Raw genomic sequence first — 22,219 nt, forward strand, 5'->3', positions numbered from 1 at the left:
TAGACTCTAAATGTAACTTAATAATGCCTTTCCTGATAATCACTTGTTGACGTGAAACTTGTTGATGAAACAAAAAGTGTTCTTAATTAATACCTGTGTCTTTACATGGTCGTTAGGCAGGCACAGTTATAGTGTAGTGAAAAAAGTGCATGATGTTGTTTTACAGGGTCAGCCATAACAGTACGGCACCCCCGGAGAAAATTGGTGTTAAGTGCATTACTCAAGTGCACATCGACAGATTCTTCACTTGTCAGCTCTGGTATTCAAACCAGCAACCTGTAAAAGACTGACGCTGGAGATGAGAAGCAGGTACTAGGAGTCAACATTTATTCAGGAACAGACAGGTAACAAAACAGGAACAGCGTCAGCACACGGGTAAACAACAAACGACAATGCTGAAGCGGGGAACAGAGCGGGGGAACAGACAAATATAGGGGAGGTAATGACAGAGGTGATTGAGTCCAGGTGATTCCAATAATCGATGGTGCGTGCGACGGGAGGAAGGCAGGTGTGCGTAATGATGGTTGCAGGAGTGTGTAATGCTGGGGAGCCTGGTGCCCTCGAGTGCCAGGGGGGGGAAGAGCGAGAGCGACACAACCTTTCTGTTACTGGCCCAACAATCTAACCTCCAGGTTATCTGCCACTCTAATAGGTAGGTAATGCTAGGTAATAAACACATTCACTTTCATTATGGCTGTTAAACGACTCGTTTTTGACTGAACAGCTATTTCTTACAATAAAATATGTAGCGGAATGATTGATAAAGGAAGAGGAAAGATTCAAAATGAAGTCAACTTAGTTCTTGATTTATTTAAACAATCTGTTCATGAAGTTAGAACACAGGAGCTATACCTCATAGTTGCACAAACATTATTGGACACCATCCAGAAATTATAAATGACAAATGACCATGCAGATGTCTAAATCCCCCTAAAAACAAAGTCAACAACATCCAAGGCTTTTTTTGTTAATGTGAACATGCTGCCTGATTAAACAACTGTTCGGATGCCATTCTTTAAGATTCCTGAGATTCTGGTCTTTAAATGTAGACACGGTGGCTGAGAATGTGTGCAAGTCAGAGCATTAATTCACAAGTATCAGATTCCCAAGAGAAACATTGTCAATACACCAATCAATTATTATTATCTCCTTATTCCTAAAGTCATTCTCCCAAGACAAGGAGGTGCTAAAGCTAATTGTGAACAACGGTGTCCACATTGACATGACATGATTTAACAACAGTAAACAGCAGTCTTAAACGTCTTAATATTGTATATTTCTCTAGGGATAAATAGATAGTACTTGACTTTAAACTGAAATAGGTTCCAGTACTCATTTTGGGTGCTGGCACTGTTTGTATTCAGGTGCAGGAGCTTCACAATACTTCTGAGCTAATATTCTATCAAAGGAATAGGAGCTCAAGCAGTAGAACATTTGAGGTGCCAGTACTCAACTCAGCTGAGCTCCTGCCCAAGCCAAGCACGGTAAATGGCATGATTAAAAAAGAAATGCATTTAATAAATGACCAAAAATGTAACTAAAAATATACAAATAATTATGTAATAAAAGTAATAAATGACTTATTTTTTGTGCACTTTTGTCTGTCTTTATGTCATCCTGTTACTGCCAGTAGGTTTGGATTCATGTACTGTAGCTATTCAACAAAACAATGTCTACAGTGCAAAACAAGAATGAACTAAGACATTCATTGCATCACTCATTTGTGTTTGTTTTGTTGATCACCAATTTCCACTGAATAGGCCTCTCAGTGTACTCTATTGTTATTCAGGCAGAAACCAATGACTTGCAGTCTATCAAAGGTTGATCTGATTGATGGCACAATGCGATAAACTCTCAGTTACATTCATCGGTGTCATTGGTATAAATCCTATTCACAGTGGACATGTCCCTATGAGCTGTAGGAATACTATTCTCATTGTGAAGGGTTTTAAATTGGGAAGAATTGAAATGCATTTAAGGACAAAACCAAGGAAACCATTATGTTTTCTTATAAATGTAAAGCTGACTGTCTAGAACAGATTGAAATACTAGACTGATGTGAATCACTAGACCATAGCAGAAGAACGATTTTGTTTCTCGATGAACAATGCATACAGATGACAAAAATGCCTAAAAGCATTGTGACAACTGTTTGGCAGGATCACATGGTTCTAATTGCATATGCTTTTTGGCCTCAAATTCATTCATCTGTACACCATAAATAATCTGTTTACAAGAAGGCTATGAGATAGTTATGTAGTCAAGCAAGCGACGACTAAGATAAACCCATAGTGCATTAGTGAGGGATACCTGAGTTTGTATTTAACAATATAAAACCGACTTTCCCTTTCCCGCTATATTTCCCTGTGTTGTTCGAACAACCATTTCAGCACAGTAACACAGTTTTACCACCACCACCACCACAGAAAGGTGCACGGATCGTTTTTCAGGTCTCTTTCTTCACAAAGGTCTCTGGAAACTCAAAACTGGTGGCACTAGAAGCACATTGTTGATCTGACTGAGGGAAAACTACAGTATCACTGGCCATTAGCCATCATCAGATAGACTATACATATATACCGGTCTGCCATCACGTCTACAGTTAGGAACTGTACAAAAGTCAGTCATCATGTTCCAACTGGAATCCAGTCTTTGAATGATCTGGAGCAGAAGAGGCCTTTGTCTTTGAGGAATGTTTAACTACTAATATTGTGATCGAAAAGGGACAGAGTTGAATAGAATGAGTCTAATAAAATCTGTGCAAAACCCCCACAAGATCAACAGCAGTTAATTTACCCTCAGATGTCCTTCATCATCCCTCCTCTCACCTGCTAGTTACTTCATCTTTAGACAGGAAGTGGACAGCCTGAACCTTCAATTAGAGGGGAAGGTGGGGGTTTCATAGATCCAAATTCAGAGAGATGTTGTGTTCAGGAAACATCCCTTGAAATTAAAAATCCTTCCATTGAAATCAACATTGAGAATATAAATCCTCACCAGTTTTCTACAAGATTCAGGCATATGGGTTATCAAGTATGTAACGATACAGCTGAAAGTACTTTAATAGATATTTGGGTGCATACATAGGCTCTTTAGGGTCTGTGGGTGGGTACTCCCCCAGCGAGCCATCGAACCATCCCCCAGTCCGGATCAAGCCCTTGATGTAATTCAGGTCTCGTTTTTCCACGTAGTCGCCCCAGCGGGGGAAGTCTCCATTCTGGGCAGAGATGAGCTTTTGGGAGATTCCCTCTGGTCTGAAGCACCAGGAACAGTGCCAGCCTGCGTAGTGGACAGGGCTCCCAATTGACCACTGCACCAGGATGTGTCCACTCTCCCTCTGATAGTTCCGGAAACCCGGCATGGAGTAGTATTCCCTGCGCCTCAGTAATATCCCGTCTCCATTGTAGACAGTGAAGAGCATGGCGACGGTGCAGACGGAGAGAACTTCCAGTGTCCCAGTCTGCCTCCAGAAGAAACCATAAAGGGACTTTCTCATGTGGATGGACACAGGTTCCGTCCAGCCGTCGTAGAGTTTGAGGAAGAGGATGCCCTCGCGGGCAGGGATCTCGTCTGCATCGTTGATGAGGAAGACATCATCTGGCCTGGCGCCTTGCACCCTGGACATCCCGTCACGGCTTAGAAATGTTCGCAGGTAGTCGTCAGCAATCCACCCGTTCTGCTGGCCACCTTTAGGGAAGTGATCGAGGAATACATAGAGGATCTTGTGGTGTACATAGTTGTAGGTTCCGTTAAGCAAAAGGCGCAGGAAGTGCAGTGGCTTGGAATTTCCGTAGGCTGTGAAGTTTGACTCACACACCAGGAAGAGGTCCACGGCATCGGCCAACTCATGAAAGCGGGCGTGGAGGAGGTCAAACTCGTGGTTGATATTAATGGCATTGATGACCCTTCGAGGAACCTCTCTCAGTGTCAGACGAGCCTTAGTGGGCAGGTTGGAGTGTTGCACCGTGGTGGGGATGCCACAGTGAGGGCCGTGCCAGCCTGGGCGACACATACACTTCACCAGCCTTTTCCCCCAGGCTGTTTTCTCCTGGGCTGACTTGGGTTCCTCTTGGTGTGCATGCAGGATCTTACGCTGGCCCTCTCCGGGTTCCTGGACCTTTTGTCCTAAATGGTCTTTGAGATAAGTCATTTCCGTCCCCTCTATGAAGCAGTATGCTCCAGACTTGGTGCGCACAAAGAACTGGGTGGGGTCATCGCTAAGATGGAAGCTCCGTTTGTGAAGTTCCTCCAATGGTCCTTTGGGGTCTGGGAGAGTGACCGTCATTCTGTTAACATTCCCTGAGTCAGGCTGCTCCTTCCGCCACAGGTCCTGAGTGGGAGAACAATAGGAGTCAAATTAAACATATCAATGACAATGTCATATAGACCCAAAACAATGTATGGGGAAAGTCATGTCATCTGCCCCTTCACCTCACTGCCACGTTCAATCTTTCTCCCCACCTCTGCGTTTCCCTGGTCCTCCCGGTATGCCTCTGGTTCCCACAGGCCAGTGTCGAAGGGTACAGGCCCAGGCAGAGGCCTCCTCTCTGGGTGAGCATTGTTTGAAGGGTTCCCCTTCCCTCTCCAGAGGAAACTCAGGGCATTGACAGAGGAGGCATACAGCTCACTCAGTATAGGCATGTGGTGGAGGGCCTTGTAGTTGTGAAGCTGGGAGAAGACACACAGAGCCAATGCGCAGAAGAAAAAAAACTTGTGCCTTTGCATCTTCATCCTGAAAAACAAACACACACATACAACTCTTTACCTAAACTGAAGTTTACAAACTCCTTACTTAACTGTAACTCAGGCATGTGCACATATCTGGTTCTACCTGTGCAGAGCACATGCCCCTTACAGTCTTCAAAGTTCCCTTTTAGGTGGTGGTATAATTTCCCACCAAAATATATTTTTTTGTATACATTTTTTGTCATTGTTATTCGCCACCCCTCAACCCGTCCGTTGGTTCCCCGTCCTTTGTAGCTATCTACCTTGCCAGAAGATTCTACCATTACGCTTGTTTAAACTGAGCTGCACTGGGGTCAGAACGCAATCATTTTTACATGAACCCTTTCTAACCCATAGCGGCCATCAACGGCCTTTCTTTAAATTACTATAGCTGACGCGAATGGCCTTGTTATTCTAACAATAATATCTGTGTCAATTTCAGAAAATTAACTTGCTAAACACCTGTTGTTGTATTCACATGGTTGTTGTCGTCAACAACCAGGAACCAGAAATAGGATATGCTGTCGTTTTACTTTTCAAAGTTTTTTGAAACTTCATTACTCAAAATGACAGTGTCGAAGCAGACATTACTTTTGAAAGAAGCTGTGAAAGAGGCTTTATCTATTTTGGTTGCAGATACGGATGTGATACGGATTTGCACATGTCCTTGCACTTGATGCGATGATGTCGAGGTGAGTGAAATAAGTAAACAGCAGATATGTTTGATGTTGTCGATGTTTGATGCTGTGAAATTTGGGGAATAGCTCACAGATTAGCAAGTCATGTAATGATACTTGGTTGGTACAGGCAAGCACATCAGTGGTGGAGCTTGAGTGATTGGCTAGAGTAATTTGTGTTTATGTTTGGGCTTAGGTTATGGTTTGTCGTGTTTGCTAGGTTTGACAGCTTAGTTGTCCTGTTTGGGTAGTAGATTCCCGCGCAGTGGAGCGCAAATGGTTAGTTGGATATTTGTTTACATAGCAAGATGGCGCCAACAAACATGACAGCTCTGCTTCTAGCCCCTAAGCAACTTTGCAGTATTTGGTTATTTCTTACATTAAATAGCCCAGAATGTTTTTTTGTGTTATTACATACAGCCAGAAATAACTTTTATATATCAGAGCAGTGGTAACGCACCAGCATTATGACCAGGAATACGACTTTCCCAAATTGGATCCTTTGTTTGCACCCCCCACGGCAATTGAACTTATCCCAGAGGCTGTTTTAAAACTCAGTCGGCGGAGAAGAGGTACTTGCAGTGGACTTTTAGTCAGACTCAGGAGGCGAGCACACCATCCACCGCTTCTGAGTATATTACTCACAAATGTTCAGTCTCTGGACAATAAAGTAGACGAGCTTAGGGCGAGGGTCTCCTCCCAGAGAGACATCATGGCTCTCTCCAGATATACTGTCCCAGTCTGTACAGCCAGCTGGGTTCTCAGTACATCACGCAGACAGGAATAAAGAACTCTCCGGGAAGAAGAAGGGCAGTGGTGTGTTTCTGAAGTTTGCTAGAGAGCATTTGGATGATCCAGATTCAAACAGTTTTAGAAACTTCAGAGTGTTTTCTATCCAATAGTAATAATATGCATATATTAGCATCTGGGACAGAGTAGGAGGCAGTTCACTATGGGCACGCAATTCATCCAAAGTGAAAATGCTGCCCCCTATCCCTAAAAGGTTCAAAGTACATTGTGGAATTTCTTTCCTTAATGCATTTGAGCCAATCACCTGTGTTGTGACAAGGTTGGTTTGGTATACAGAAGATAGTCCTATTTGGTAGAAGAGCAAGTCCATATTATGACAAGAACAGCTCAAATAAGCAAAGAGAAATGACAGTCCATCACTTTAAGACATTAAGCTTAGTCAATGCGGGGACATTTCAAAAACCATCTATGTCGCAAAAACAATCTATGATGAAACTGGCTCTCGTGAGGACCACCACAGGAAAGAAAGACCCAGAGTTACCTCTGCTGCAGAGGATAAGTTAATTAGTTACCAGCCTCAGAAATTGCAGCCTAAATAAATGCGTCACAGGGTTTAAGTAACAGACACATCTCAACATCAACTGTTCAGAGGAGACACACTTAACCAGCATGGTCATCTGGTTTGCGCTTAGTGGGACTGTAATTTGTTTTTCAACAGGACAATAAACCAACACACCTCCAGGCTGTGTTAGGGCTATTTGACTAAGAAGGAGAGTGATGGAGTGCTGCATCAGATGACCTGGCCTCCACAATCACCCGACCTCAACCTAATTGAGATGGTTTGGGATGAGTTGGAACGCAGAGTGAAGGAAAAGCAGCCAACAAGTGCTCAATGTGGGAACTCCGTCAAGACTGTTGGAAAATCATTCCAGGTGAAGCTGGTTGAGAGACTGCCAAGAGTGTGCAAAGCTGTCAAGGCAAAGGGTGGCTATACTTTGAAGAATCTCAAATATAACATATTTTAACACTTTTCTGTTAACTACATGATTTTATGTCTATTATTTCATCGTTACTCTACAATGTAGAATATAGTAAAAATAAAGAAAAACCCTTGAATGAGTAGGTGTGTCCAAACGTTTTACTTTTACTGTATACTCATAACGAACCAAATTCATAAACTCATAATGAACTCAATAATTAAGCATCAGAAAAACAAATCAATAGAAGTAAAACCGGTTCCAATCTTTAAAAACCTACCTAGATTTGAATTTAGTTCAACTACCATCAAGCTACTGAAAAATGTTGTAGTTCATATAGTTCACAACTTCCCAACACTGGTACTCTTCCTGCATCGTTAATACATTTTGAAGTTCATAACTGTGCACTCTCCTCAAACAATAGCATCGCATTCTTTCACTGTAGTAGCTGCTGTAAATTGGACTGTGCAGTTAGATTAACAAGAATTTAAGCTTTCTGCCCATATCAGATATGTCTATGTCCTGGCAAATTGTCTTGATACTTAAAACCTTGTGCTAATCACATTAGTGCACGTAAGCTCAACCGTCGTGTGTGTGTGTGTGTGGGGGGGGGGGGATGTATTAAGAATGGTCCACTCAGTTTATACTGTACACAGCATGTAAACAGTCATGGATATCAGTCCAATGTATCACTCTCACAAACCCTGCGTGGGGTAGCATGCGTATACTGTCACATACATTTGTTGACCCATTCCACCATTATTGGCCTGGTTCCATTTCTGCCTTCCATGGAAACTTCTGTTGTTGACAGTTGCTGTTAGACAAATACCTAAGAACATGTCAGAGCAAATTGACTTATTTCCATTGCTCAACACTGCAACCTCTAATCTTTTGTGTGTATGTGGGTGGAGACGTTATCACTTAAGATAGTGTCTGAGAAAAACTACGAGCACTGTGGGACTGGGGAGAAAACCTATCCCTACATAAGAATTTCTTCTTAACTGACTTGCCTAGTGAAATAAAGGTAAAATAAAACAAATAAAAAATATAAACTTTATAATGAAGCAGTTGTACATGTGTGAAATAGGACAAATAAATATAGACACCCACTTAATCCATTGTGCACACTTTGTAACTTCCTACCTTTTATTTATAGCTTATAAGAAATCATGCTATGCCTTCCAACGAACCATCAAACAAGCAGAGCGTCAATACAGGACTAAGACGCTCATCGGATGTGTCAGGGCCTGCAAACCATTACAGACTACAAATGGAAGCACAGCCGAGAGCTACCCAGTGGCACGAGCCTACCGGACAAGCTAAACTACTTCTATGCACTCTTCGAGGCAAATAACAATGAAACAGGCATGAGAGCACCAGTTGTACCGTAAGACTGTGTGATCACGCCGACGTGAGTAAGACCTTTAGAAAGGTCAACATTCACAAGGTTGTAGGGCCAGACAGATTACCAGGATGTGTACTGCGAGCATGCACTGACCAACTAGCAAGTGTCATCACTGACATTTTCAACCTCTCTGTCCGAGTCTGTAATACCAACATGTTTTAAGCAGACCACCACCGTGCCCAAGAACACTAAGGGCCTTCCTAAATGACAACCGACCCGTAGCACTCACGTCTGTAACCATGAAGTCCTTCGAAAGGCTGGTATTGGCTCACATCAACACCATCATCCCAGAAACCCTAGACACACTCAATTTGCATACTTCCCCAACAAATCCACAGATGATACAGTCTATTGCACTCCACACTTACCTTTCCCACCTGGACAAAAGGAACACCAATGTGAGAATGCTATTCATTGATTACAGCTCAGCATTCAACACCATAGTGCCATCAAAGCTCGTCAATAAGCTAAGGACCCTGGGTTAAACACCTCCCTCTGCAACTGGATCCTGGACTTCCTGATGGGCCGCCCTCAGGTGGTAAGGGTAGGTAACAACAACATGCTGATCCTCAACACAGGGGCCCCTCAGTGGTGCGTGCTCGGCCCCCTCCTGTACTCCCTCTGTTCACTCATGACTGCACGGCCAGGCACGACTCCAACACCATCATTATATTTGCCGATGATCACCGGTAGGCCTGATCACCGACAACATCCAGGCAGCCTATAGGGAGCAGGAGGTCAGAGACCTGGCCGTGTGATGTCAGGACAACTACCTCTCCCTCAAGGTGATCAAGACAAAGGAGACGATTGTGGACTACAGGAAAAAGAGGACAGAGCATGCCCCCATTCTCATCGAAGGGGCTGCAGTGGAGCAGTTTGAGAGCTTCAAGTTCCTTGGTGTACACATCACCAACAAACTAACATGGTCCAAGCACACCATGACAGTCATGAAGCGGGCACGACAAAACCTATTCCCCCTTGAGACTGAAAAGATTTGGCATGGGTCCTCAGATCCTCAAAAGGTTCTACAGCTGCACCATCGAGAGCATGCGTCACTGCCTGGTATGGCAACTGCTCGGCCTCCGACCGCAAGGCACTACAGAGGGTAGTGAGAACGGCCCAATACATCCCTGGGGCCAAGCTTCCTGCCCTCCAGGACCTCTATACCAGGCGGTGTCAAGAGGAAGGCCCTAAAAATGGTCAAATTTTCACGCTAGTCATAGACTGTTCTCCCTGCTACCACACGGTAAGCGATACCGGAGCACCAAGTCTAGGTCCAAGAGGCTTCTAAACAGCTTCTACCCCCAAGCCATAAGACCCCTGAACATCTGGTCAAATGGCTACCCAGACTATTCGCATTGCACCCCCCACCACCACCGCTCTGTTGTTTCTATGCATAGTCACTTTAATTAACTCTACCTACATGTACATACTACCTAAACTAACCGGTGCCCTCACACATTGACACTGTACTGGCACCCCTCTGTATATATTGTTATTTGTTTTACCTCTGCTCTTTAATTACTTACTTCTATCTCTTATTCTCATCCATATTTTTTAACTACATTGTCGGTTAGGGGCTCGTAAGTATGCATTTCACTGTAAGGTCTGTTGTAAGTGACTAATACAATTTGATTAGATTAGATTTGACTTACTACCTGCGAACACACAGTTTAACAAGGTTTAACAGTACCTATAACCATTCTGGAATTTTATTTGACCATATAAAGAGAAATAACTATTGCAAGTTATTGCAAGTTCAACTCAATTGCAACTGAATGTTTTGTAAACAAATGGAGAAAACGTGTAGGCAAAACTGGTCCATGCGATTACAGAATGGAAGAACAGCGTGATAAGTTTGGTTGCCTCCCCCCTTGGGTTGTGCCGTGACGGAGATCTTTCTGGGCTATACTCTGCCTTTTCTCAGGATGGTAAGTTGGTGGTTGAAGATATCCCTCTAATGGTGTGGGGGCTGTGCTTTGGCAAAGTGGGTGGGGTTATATCCTTCCTGTTTGGCCCTGTCCGGGGGATGTCATCGGATGGGGCCACAGTGTCTCCTGACCCCTCCTGTCTCAGCCTCCAGTATTTATGCTGCAGTAGTTTGTGTCGGGGGCTAGGGTCAGTTTGTTATATCTGGAGTACTTCTCCTGTCCTATCCGGTGTCCTGTGTGAATTTAAGTATGCTCTCTGTAATTCTCTCTTTCTTTCTCTCTCTCTCGGAGGACCTGAGCCCTAGGACCATGCCTCAGGACTACCTGACATGATGACTCCTTGCTGTCCCCAGTCCACCTGGCCGTGCTGCTGCTCTAGTTTCAACTGTTCTGCCTGTGATTATTATTATTTGACTATGCTGGTCATTTATGAACATTTGAACATCTTGGCCATGTTCTGTTATAATCTCCACCCGGCACAGCCAGAAGAGGACTGGCCACCCCACATAGCCTGGTTCCTCTCTAGGTTTCGGCCTTTCTAGGGAGTTTTTCCTAGCCACTCTGCTTCTACACCTGCATTGCTTGCTGTTTGGGGTTTTAGGCTGGGTTTCTGTACAGCACTTTGAGATATCAGCTGATGTACAAAGGGCTATATAAATAAATGTGATTTGATTTGATGATAAGTTGACCTGAAGAAACCTTTAGCCCTGCTGCATGGGAGCCCTTACTAGAGAAGGGCAGGCAGAACTCCGTACACACAATTGATCCTCCAGTGAGCTGCTTTGTTAAAACGGGTGGGGACAGGCTACTTCTGCAGTCTCACAGTGCTCGTATTGTGTCTGAGAAAAACTATCATTGATGACATCCACAACCACACACGCAGAGGCTGCAGTGTGTTGAGCAATGGAAATAAGTCAGTTTGCTCTGACACGTTCTTAGGTTTTTAGGAACACAAGGTTCGGCGGAAATCAGAAATGCAACCATGCCAATTATGGTGGAACGTTACCAAAGGGAACAGACTTCATATGGGCCCTGGTCAAAAGTAGAGCACTATGAAGGGAATAAGGTGCCATTTGGGATGCAACCTTAAAGGAAGGCCACAGCTACATAGTTCACATAAAAACAGATCATGAACCCCACCTCCTGGTCCACAATATACTGTGAGACCCGAATGACCCGCAGTATCAGTTCACAGACCATATTCATTTCCTGACCAATGGCTCTTTGCTCTCGTCAATACACCTGCCGAAAGGAACATGATCATAAATATCCCCATGACAAATCCAAATCAGAAATCATGGTCTCACAGTATAATGGGAATTTTCATGTGAACCAAAAGGAGAGCAGTTGTTGATAATATCCAAGTATATTACAAGAATTCAGCAAGAACACCTCCAGAACATTTGTAACGAGGCCGCCCTTGTACATTAATCACACAGCATATTCAATGTTCTGTAAACATCAACCCGAGAGGCTTGTAGGAAGTCACAACATCAGCTGCTACATAATCACACAGTGCATAGATAAACTATCAGTGTGTCCTCGAATCCAGTCTGGCATCAAGCCTTAACCATAACATTCATCACTGTCACACTTTGATACTGACAGTTAAACAGGTAAGAAAATCAGTACTCAATTACAACAGATAATCATAAACTAACAAGTGACAACTACTGAATTAAATATGGTACTTAAACATATATGGTTAACCCCTGTTTCCCTTCCCCCAAGGGAATATGTATCTGTCTGTGTCTTTCCGCACATACAATCATGTTTTTTTTTTTACATATCAATTCATAAACACAGTAAATAAAATACAGGACAAATACGAATCAAATAATGTCCTATTGCACACACCCTTTGAGTAATTGCGACAGATGAAATGTGGAAATGTGACAATGCCTATCAGGGGTTGACATTAAGGGTTGCCCTAATACCCAGAGCAAGGGAACGGAAGTTGAACTCAGCAGTCAGGCAAGTTGAGTTCTCTGTGGGTGACATTTTTGACTGAAAACAACTGCAGAAAATAACAGAAGCCTAAAACTGAAAAGAAGAAAAGTATTTTTGCGTGTAAATAGATCATTTATAATTTCGAGGAAAGTGATTTTAATATTCCAGCAACCCTAAAATACTCCTGACTTTCCTGATTGGCAAGTGCATTTCTATCCCTGCCTATGAACATGAAATATAGATGTTATAACAGAGGAATTGACTGAAAAGTTGACTCACTAATACCTTAAGTATACTACATCCCAATATCAACTTCCCCACAACACTTCCCCATGATACTGTAATAGCTCTCATCATTGACTCTATAGAATGAGTGCCAGTCTGTTTGTGTCACCATGCCAACTCATTGTCACACATTGTCATGACAAATGTGTAAGTAAGTGAACTATGTAGCTTGCGGAAGGCTACCCAAAAGGTTTGACCCAAGTTAAACAATTTAAAGGCAATGCTACCAAATACTAATTGAGTGTATGTAAACTTCTGACCCACTGGGAATGTGATGAAAGAAATAAAAGCTGAAATAAATAATTCTGTCTCCTATTATTGTGACATTTCACATTCTTAAAATAAAGTGGTGATCTTAACTGACCTAAGACAGGGAATTTTTACTTGAATTAAATGTCAGGAAATGTGAAAAACTAAGTTTAAATGTATTTGGCAAAGGTGTATGCAAACGTCCGACTTCAACTGTAAGTACATGAAAGTGAAAATTAATTGCAACAAATCTAGAGAGGTATCTTATTAATGATTAACTCCAAACAGAACAAAATCCATTGAAACGTTCCCAAATACTGTAAAAAGAGAGAGAGGGAGAAAAAAAAAACACTAAAGGTGATTAAACATACCTCCCATGCAGGAAAAGTCTAGCCATGCTGGTTTGTTGGCAAGTGGAGCCCAACTATTATTTCAGATTTATTTTACATTGTACGGTAGGTCTCCAAAACTTCCTTAGTTACTCTATTTGAACTAGTCGGTAGAGCTTCCATGCAGCAACATGTGGTAGGTGGCATCATTCATTCAGTCCATCAAACTGGATTTACAACAGCGCAGAGAGATAAAAAAAGAAAGCGTGAAATAGAAAAGCAGGGTGGAGCCCTTGGTGGAACAGTTACACATCTTTCCTGTACTCTGCCTCTGGGGTCTTCATGTCCGTCACAAGTAAGTGCACGCACATGCACAGTACTCACACAAACAAGGGCACACACCTACACACCCACCCATCCACACTCACACAAAAACACACAGGTACGTGTGCACACACACACACACACACACACACAGATGCAGGCACGAAAGCATAGAAACACAAGCATGCACACAAAAAAACACGCATGCACACACGCACACACACAGGTGGCCATTCCAAAACAAATAAGGAACAGCTTTACATATCACTCCACATTCACTCTTACCAATCTACAGCACAATGAATGAAGACTGTTCACTGTGCTGCATAAGATTTGTGAGAATGGGGAAATACGACAAGAAAGCAATGGGCTGACAAAATATCCAGGCTTCATTCCACCATACATGCATGTGGTAATGTTGTGCAACACTAAATAAGGAACAATTAACTTATTCATAACCTACTCTACACTTCCTCTCCACCCTCCTCTCCTCTTACCTTCTACTAGATGTTCTCAGGAGTGCTTGGCAGTTACCAGGGCAGAACCAGAGGACCACGTAAGCATAGGCCCATCGGACTGAAGGGGCATCTAATCTCTTCAATGCCCACTGAGCAAATATGTTAGCTGGGATTTGTTGGGAATGAACTAGGTTGGAACCTCCCTCCCGCCGCACACACATACAGTACAGGCACGCGTGCACACACAACGATGCACGATTACAAGTACACACACACAGATGCATGCAAGCACAGACACACAAGCTTCCACACAAACACGCACGTACACACACACATAAACACACACACGCTCAACTTCTCCCTCATACAGCCTACCTTGTGCTCTGCAGTATTCTAACTGTGGTAGAGAAAGCGGACGGGAACACAGATGGATATGAAAGCACACATTTGTACCTACACATGTAACACGCATGGACATCAGTGGAAGCTGGTGGGAGGAGCTATGGGAGGACGGGCTCATTGGAATGGTTGAAAAGGAATTAATGGAACGGTGTCAAACACATACATCATATGGAAACCACATATGTTTGACTCAATCTCCTTTTATTCCATTCCAGCCATTACAATGAGCCCATCCTCCTATAGCTCCACCCACCAGCCTCCACTGATGAACAGGCATCAAGCCAAACTCTGGATTAAAGAATATATCCCAAGTGTTTTAAATTATTTGATAATCCTATGAAAAACACCAACAATAAAGCCTGTAATACTAGTGTACTACTACTACATTATAAACCAATGATTTAACAATGGGAGAGAAATGTATGTTTGACACCCATGCTTGACACTGCTGAGTTGCCTGAGTGACTTCATTGATAAGTAACAATTGCCAAAATGTAGATATTCTCTTCAGAGCACAAGCACTCATGGCATGTGTCGCCACTTCCCAGGGCAATTACAATTAAAACAATTAGCCCTTCAGAAAATATGCACAAAAGACCATGCATTACTATCGACCTCCAGTGACTGCTCCTTGTTCTTGTAAGGAGATGTGATACAGTATTTAAAAAATAAAGTGATAACCATGTTAGTCTGTAACAGGAATTTCCAGCAGAACAAAAGGAGAGCAGTCGTTGATCATATGAATCAAAGATCAATACAGTTTAATACAAGAATTCAAGGAGACACCTCCAGAACAGAGACATAGAAAATGTCTAACATGCGTCATTGGACCTTTAGTCAGATAGTACCCTATGTTCTCTAAACATCAGCCAGAGAGGGTTGCATGAAGTCAAAACAAAATACAGTGAATTTGCCAGCTGCTACAGAACCACACAGTGTTTATAATGTCATCGACAGGTACAATGTAATTTGGTAAAAATCATGTAAGCATATACTTACATAATCTTAAAACAAATACCAACACAACAGCATGTGTAAAATAAAGAATATTAAGTTACAAATGCACATAATAAAACTGCACATTAAAGTCTTGGACAACAGCAGTGCGTGGGTAAAATGAAAAGCCAAGCCAGAAATAAAATACACATTACAAGCTATGTGTTGTGATCATTTCATTGTTTGCTCTATAACCTGTTTGTTAATATGCCTTGACAACGTGATATAAAGGCCTAAGGCTGAGACAAAAAGAAGACAGTGGCAGAATAAATTCAACCACACCTTTGTTTCATCACAAAACCTGGAGAGTCCACAAAAGATATTGCATGTAACAAACAGTTAGATAAACCTACAGCCTGGTCAAGCAAGTTAATGTTTCCGACATTTTCAGACTTATAAACAACTATTGATTTAGGACCACGGAGAGTTAAAGTAAGTCGCAAAGAAAACAGACCCTGCTTAGTCAGACAGTGCCAAATGTTCTCTAAACATCAGCCAGAGAGGGTTGTACGAAGTCAAAACAAAATACAGTGAATTTGACAGCTGCTACAGAATCACACAATGTTCATAATTTTTTAAAATTTAACTAGGCAAGTCAGTTATAAACAAATTCTTCTTTACAATGACAACCTAGGAACAATGGGTTCAGGGGCAGAACGACAGATTTTTTACCTTGTCAGCTCAGAGATTTGATCTAGCACTCTAACCACTAGGCTACAATAATAATTAGTGTGTCCTTTGGTGAAAATCATGTAAGCATGAACTTACAACAAATACCAATACAACAACATATGTAACATATTAAGTAAAAAAATGCACATAATAAAACTGCACACTCAAGTCCATTCCGGAGCGGGGAAGCCAAGCCAGGGAAAAAACAAACATATAACAATCGATGTGTTGTGGTAATTGCATTGTTTGCTCTATAACCTGTGAGTTCGGAGAAAGGCAGCGAAAGAGAGGCCGGAGGGAGGGCTGCCTTTTGAGGAGTCGGAGGCGATCGAATAAACCCCCACTCCTTAAATTCTGCTAGCAAACATGCAAACTTTGGACAATAAAATGGACACGGTATTGGGAAGTTTAAACTACCAATGTGACATTAAAAACTGTAACATCTTATGCTTCACTGAGTCGTGGCTGAACGACGACAATATCAACATACTGCTGGCTGGTTTATACGATGTACCGGCAGGATAGAACTGCGGCGCCTGGTAAGTGGCGGCGGTCTATGTATTTTTGTAAACAGCTGGTGCACAATATCTAAGGAAGTCTCGAGCTATTGTTCGCCTGAGGTAGAGTTTCTCATGGTAAGCTGCAGACCACATTACCTACCGAGAGAGTTTTCATCTATATTCTTTGTAGCTGTTTACATAGACACCACAGTCAGAGGCTGGCACTAAGATAACATTGAATGAGCTGTATTCCGCCATAAGTAAACAAGAAAATGCTAACTCAGAGGTGGCGCTCCTAGTAGCCGGGGACTTTAATGCAGGGAAACTTAATAAGTTTTGCCAAATTTCTATCAGCATGTTAAATGTGCAACCAGAGGGAGAAGAACTCTGGACCACCTACACTCCACACACAGAGATGCATACAAAGCTCTACCTCACCCTCCATTTGGCAAATCTGACCATAATTCCATCCTCCTGATTTCTGCAAAACTTAAAGCAGGAAGCACCAGTGACTAGATCAATAAAAAAGTCAGATGAAGTAGATGCTAAGCTACAGAAATGTTTTGCACAGACTGGAATATGTTCTGGGATTCCTCCGATGGCATTGAGGAGTACACCACATCTGTCCTTGGCTTCATCAATAAGTGCATCGATGACATCGTCCCCACAGTGACCGTACGTACATACCCCAACCAGAAGCCATGGATTACAGGCAGCATCCGCACAGAGCAAAAGGCTAGTTGCCGCTTTCAAGGAGCGGGACTCTAACCCGGAAGTTTATTAGAAATCCCGCTATGCCCGCCCCCGACGAACCATCAAACAGGCAAAGTGTCAATACAGGACTAAGATCCAGTCATACTTCACTGGCTCTGACGCTTGTCGGATGTGGCAGAGCCTGCAAACCATTACAGACTACAAAGGGAAGCACAGCTGAAAGCTGCCCAGTGACACGAGCTAAACTACTTCTACAGTGGTTCCTCCTTTAAAAATTGTGTCATATTGCGGCACACCCTGAGTGCTGCTGCAGCATTCTGTGGCACGTCATTTAATTCTCAGCCATTTATTCTGTTACTGCAAGTTATTGCTAGTTTGACCACCAGAGGCATCTTTGAGAAGCATTTGATAGTATTCCGTATTGGCATTACCAGAGAATTTAAAACCTTTTTTGTAATAACATAGTACAAGGGATAGATGAGAAAATTTGTGTTAATTAATTTGATTAATATTATGGTGTTATTATTCAGAGAAAAATTGTCAGTTTGTAAATTCAGACCGTTTCGCTCTCGGAGTGCACACTGGACTTTCCGGCGAGGATTAGGGTTGGCTAGCTACATCCTGACACAATTGAGACCCCGCTGACCATTTTATTCTCCCTAGCAGAGCTGGTAAGGCAGTTTTAGTGTTAACCAGAGAGTTGGTTACTGTAAATCAGCATTTCACTGTAAGGTCTATACCTGTTGTATTTGGCCCAAGTGACTAATACAATTTGATTTGATTTGATATGCCTTGACACTGTGATATATAGGCCTAAGGCTGAGACAATAAGAAGACACAGTGGCAGAATAAATTCAACCACACCTTTGTTTCATCCCAAAACTGGAGAGCAACATCTGTCCGGTGAAGTCCACAAATGTTGCATGGAACAAACAGTCCCATAACCTACCCCATGATCAAGTTTCCGACATTTTCGGACTACTAAATAACCACTGATTTAGAACCACGGATTGTTACTGTAAGTCACAAAGAAAACAGATGCTGCCTCCAGCTTCAAAATTTCAACATCATCTAATCCCCTATGTTTAGTCTAATACATTGACAACTAAAAGATACCAAAAATGATTTAGTCCAATCAACATAAGCTAAATAGGATCTGGCTATTACATGTTGAACTTTCATCCTCTCAGGCTAGGGATACAATATATGAATTTGTGGTTGGATCAGAATCGCCATTTTAATCATTGGCCAGTACGGAGAAATATGTCCAAATCCCTATCCCCATGGCTTATTTAGGAAAGGGACCATTTTAGCTAGCTAGCCACCGGAGGACAACGACACAACGAAATGTAACAATTAAAGTTGTTTTTGTCGATGACATTCAGCTTCTTATGTGATGTTATTGGTGTGAAGCCAAATTCAAACGGGCTTCCCTTGACACTTTTTTTGGTGCTCCAGGACCATTCACAGCTGAGCTCACTTAGTTTAGGTCAACGCTGATTGGCTATTATTTTATAACAATCAATGCTATGGGCGGCAACAAAGTCATACTCTTTTTGACCAGACATCTATACTGAGAAGCAATGTTCCCTCTAAACTCAGAGAAGCATGAGATTCTACTTCAACCAACTTTCTAGAGTTTTACCCGTTAGTTAACACTATCAACGTTTCCCTTTACTGTCGGAATTGTGATCGAATCAATGCAATAGTAGCCACTTTCAATGCAACATACTGAAACAAAGCTAACCATACAAGAGATTTTGTTGAAGACAGAACGCATTGGAGTAGGATTCTACTGCATCGACAGGCACATGCTCTACACAGACCAGTGCGTCATAACCAATCAGAGCTGCTATATGCAAATAGACCATTGTCATATACGGATCTGTGCCATTCACTTTGAACTGGACTGTTTTTACAGCATCAGCGGTTGTGGGTAAATGTGCTTGTTTTGAGATCAAGAGAACTACATGTAGCGACGTGTGCACATTTGTACATTTGTTCATATCCTTTGCTAGTTAGTGGGTTATTAGCCCAGTTATATATAATTTGTAGTCAGCAATGATGATTGTGATTGCTTCCTACAAGAGCACAAAACGTGTACATTTCTAGACATCTTTGAAAAGCGACTCAGGTAAAGAGTTTTTTTTTGTCTTACAGGGGCAGTGGTGTATTTTGAGACAGGCTTGAATAAGCTGTTTGCACTCAGCAGACTTGAAATTTGCTCAGTGATGAAAAACATTACAGGGAACATTGCTGAGATGGCATCATCGAATGCGCAATCACGCTTGTTCCCCACCATGAATGGAACTTAAGGATTTTGGGCACTGGCTAGTCGGGCTAGTCGACCAACATTTTTTACTAGCCCAGCTGCCCTGGTGTAAAATCTGTGCCCTGAGATATTAGAAAATACAAAATGCCACTAGCAAGCGGGCTAGTTGGGCCCATTTCAACTAGACCGGCCTGAACAGGACTAGCCACTAGCTTAATTTCAATCTCTGTCCCCCACGATTCGTTCATTTTTGTAGGGAACGTCACCTGTTTTCAAACAAACGTGGTTTTGAACAAATGTTTCTCTTCTTCAATAGGTTGCAAGGAATTCTGCTAGAAATTAGTATGACATTCGGGCATTAAAAGTCTTGATTTTCCTAATGTCACATACTATATAACCACATTTTTTTTGCCTACTTAAAAGGCCTCCTATTTAGGACACAAGTATGGGTATTCGAACATGGCCTGTATGTTGGGTCAACTATATGCCCAAATGTTAAGCCAATTTACAATCCTATTGCGCTGATTGCCTTACAATTGTATGTTGATTCAACAAACTCTCCTCGAAGGGAGCTGAATTTGAACAAACTTGTTGAGTAAAATTACAAATGTATGTTTGTTGAAAAGCACTCCCATCATCGTAATATTTCCCAGCATGCTCTATTTCAGAATATTTATTTTGCAATATGTTTTTACATGTACATTGATTGGTTGATTAATCCTATTCCACACAAACATAAATAACATACATTTTTCTAAACTATTCCAACCTGTTAGGAGTTGAACCTTTTGAGATGGCTGTTCCAGTTTATATGATTTAGGAAGTCTCAAAAATAATTATTACTACCATGGCAGTCATTCTCAAAGTTTCAATTGTTGGTTTCCCCACTCTTGGTGGATTCCAATAGGAAACGTACGCTTCCCTTTGCAAGCAGTGAGGTTGATTCAATGTACAATTTTAAGGCAACCAGCTGCAATAGGATTGTGAGTTTGCTCAACAAAATGGCATTGAGGTTGATTCAATGTACAAATAAAAGGCAGCCAGCTGCAATAGCATTCTTCCAAAGGCTTTGAGGAGTACGCCACATAAGTCAGGGGCTTCATCAATAATTGCATTAATAACATATCCCAACCTGCCACTTTCAAGGAGCGGGACTCTAAGTTTAGCTTATAAGAAATCCTGCTATGGCCTCCGACTAACCATCAAACAGGCAAAGCGTCAATATAGGATTAAGATTGAATCATAGTACACCGTGCTCTAATGCTCATCGGATGTGGCAGGGCTTGCAAACTATTACAGACTACCCCCAAGCCATAAGACTCCTGAATGGCTAATCAAATGTCTACCCAGACTATTTGCATTGTCCTGTTGCACCCCACCCCCCCAACAAAAATATTTGTTTAACGAAAGTTGAGCAAACTTACAGCCCGCTGCAATAGGATTGTGAGTTTGCTAAAAATTTGATTAACAAAAGTTGAGCAAACTCACAATCCTATTGCAGTTGGTTGCCTTACAATTGTACGTTGAAATCATCTCTTTTCAAAAAGAAATTACAGCGCAGGTAATTCAAATGAAGTCAAATAAATTCAAATTGTTATTCAAAACAGTAGGCCTACCACTGTGCAATTTTGTGTGTGTGTGTTTGCTCGCAAACTGTAAAACAGAAAATATATATATATATTTTTTACGCTGAATTATGTAATTATTCAGATTGGCAGAACTTGTGATTTCAGTGTAGTCTTCACACCACTGGAAAATTCACATCAAAGCTCTGCTACCATCTAGTAGAGATAAGGGAATATTTCTGTTGTGAATCATTAGGGGAGTCACCTTCGGTAATATTCGTGACAGTACCCCCCCCTGACGCGCAGCTCCCGCAGCGCGCCGACGCCGGCCTCGGGGACGACCCGGGGGCCGAGGCGCCGGGCGATCCGGACGGAGGCGATGGAACTCTCTCAACATAGATGGATCTAGAATATCCCCCACCGGAACCCAGCACCTCTCCTCCGTACCGTACCCCTCCCAGTCAAAGAGGTACTGCAAGCCCCTCACCCGGCGTCTCGAGTCCAGAATAGCTTGTATAGTGTACGCCGGGGACCCCTCGATGTCCAGAGGGGGCGGAGGGACCTCCGGAACCTCACCTTCCTGCATGGGACCAGCTACCACCGGCCTGAGAAGAGACACATGAAACGAGGGGTTAATACGATAATACGAAGGAAGTAATAATCGATAACAAACCTCGTTTATTCTCCTCAGGACTTTAAATGGCCCTATACACTGCGGACCGAGCTTCCGGCAGGGCAAGCGGAGGGGCAGGTTTCGGGTCGAGAGCCAGACCCGGTCCCCGGGTGCAAACACGGGGGCCTCACTGCGGTGACGGTCAGCGCTCTTCTTCTGCCTTACACTCGCTTGGCATAATGACTCTTGGACAGCCCTCCAGGTCTCCTTAGAGCGCTGCACCCACTCCTCCACCGCAGGAGCCTCAGTCTGGCTCTGATGCCAAGGTGCCAGGACCGGCTGGCCGGTACCGCAACACGCACTCAAATGGTGATATGTTGGTAGAGGAGTGGCTTAGTGAGTTCTGGGCCATTTCTGCCCAGGGA

The 22,219-nt window shown here is 42.7% G+C and overlaps 1 protein-coding gene across 2 annotated transcripts; it reads right to left on the reverse strand.

Moving 5' to 3' along the window:
* Window positions 1-305: 305 nt before the first annotated feature.
* On the reverse strand, window positions 306-13,719 carry LOC109892212 (beta-1,4-mannosyl-glycoprotein 4-beta-N-acetylglucosaminyltransferase). Of its 2 annotated transcripts, none has more exons than XM_020484647.2 (3): window positions 13,321-13,719; window positions 4,462-4,732; window positions 306-4,330 (listed from the first exon to the last, which is right to left on the reverse strand). In XM_020484647.2, the coding sequence occupies exons 1-3, from the start codon at window positions 13,344-13,346 to the stop codon at window positions 3,014-3,016; spliced, it is 1,614 nt and encodes a 537-aa protein (XP_020340236.1). In that variant the 5' UTR covers window positions 13,347-13,719; the 3' UTR covers window positions 306-3,013. The 2 variants fall into 2 exon arrangements, with proteins under 2 accessions (XP_020340236.1, XP_031683043.1); XM_031827183.1 differs by having other exon boundaries at window positions 4,432-4,732.
* Between the last annotated feature and the right edge of the window lie 8,500 nt (window positions 13,720-22,219).

The sequence above is a fragment of the Oncorhynchus kisutch genome, linkage group LG6 (assembly GCF_002021735.2).
Source record: "Oncorhynchus kisutch isolate 150728-3 linkage group LG6, Okis_V2, whole genome shotgun sequence".
In the NCBI taxonomy this organism is placed as follows: Eukaryota; Metazoa; Chordata; class Actinopteri; order Salmoniformes; family Salmonidae; genus Oncorhynchus; species Oncorhynchus kisutch.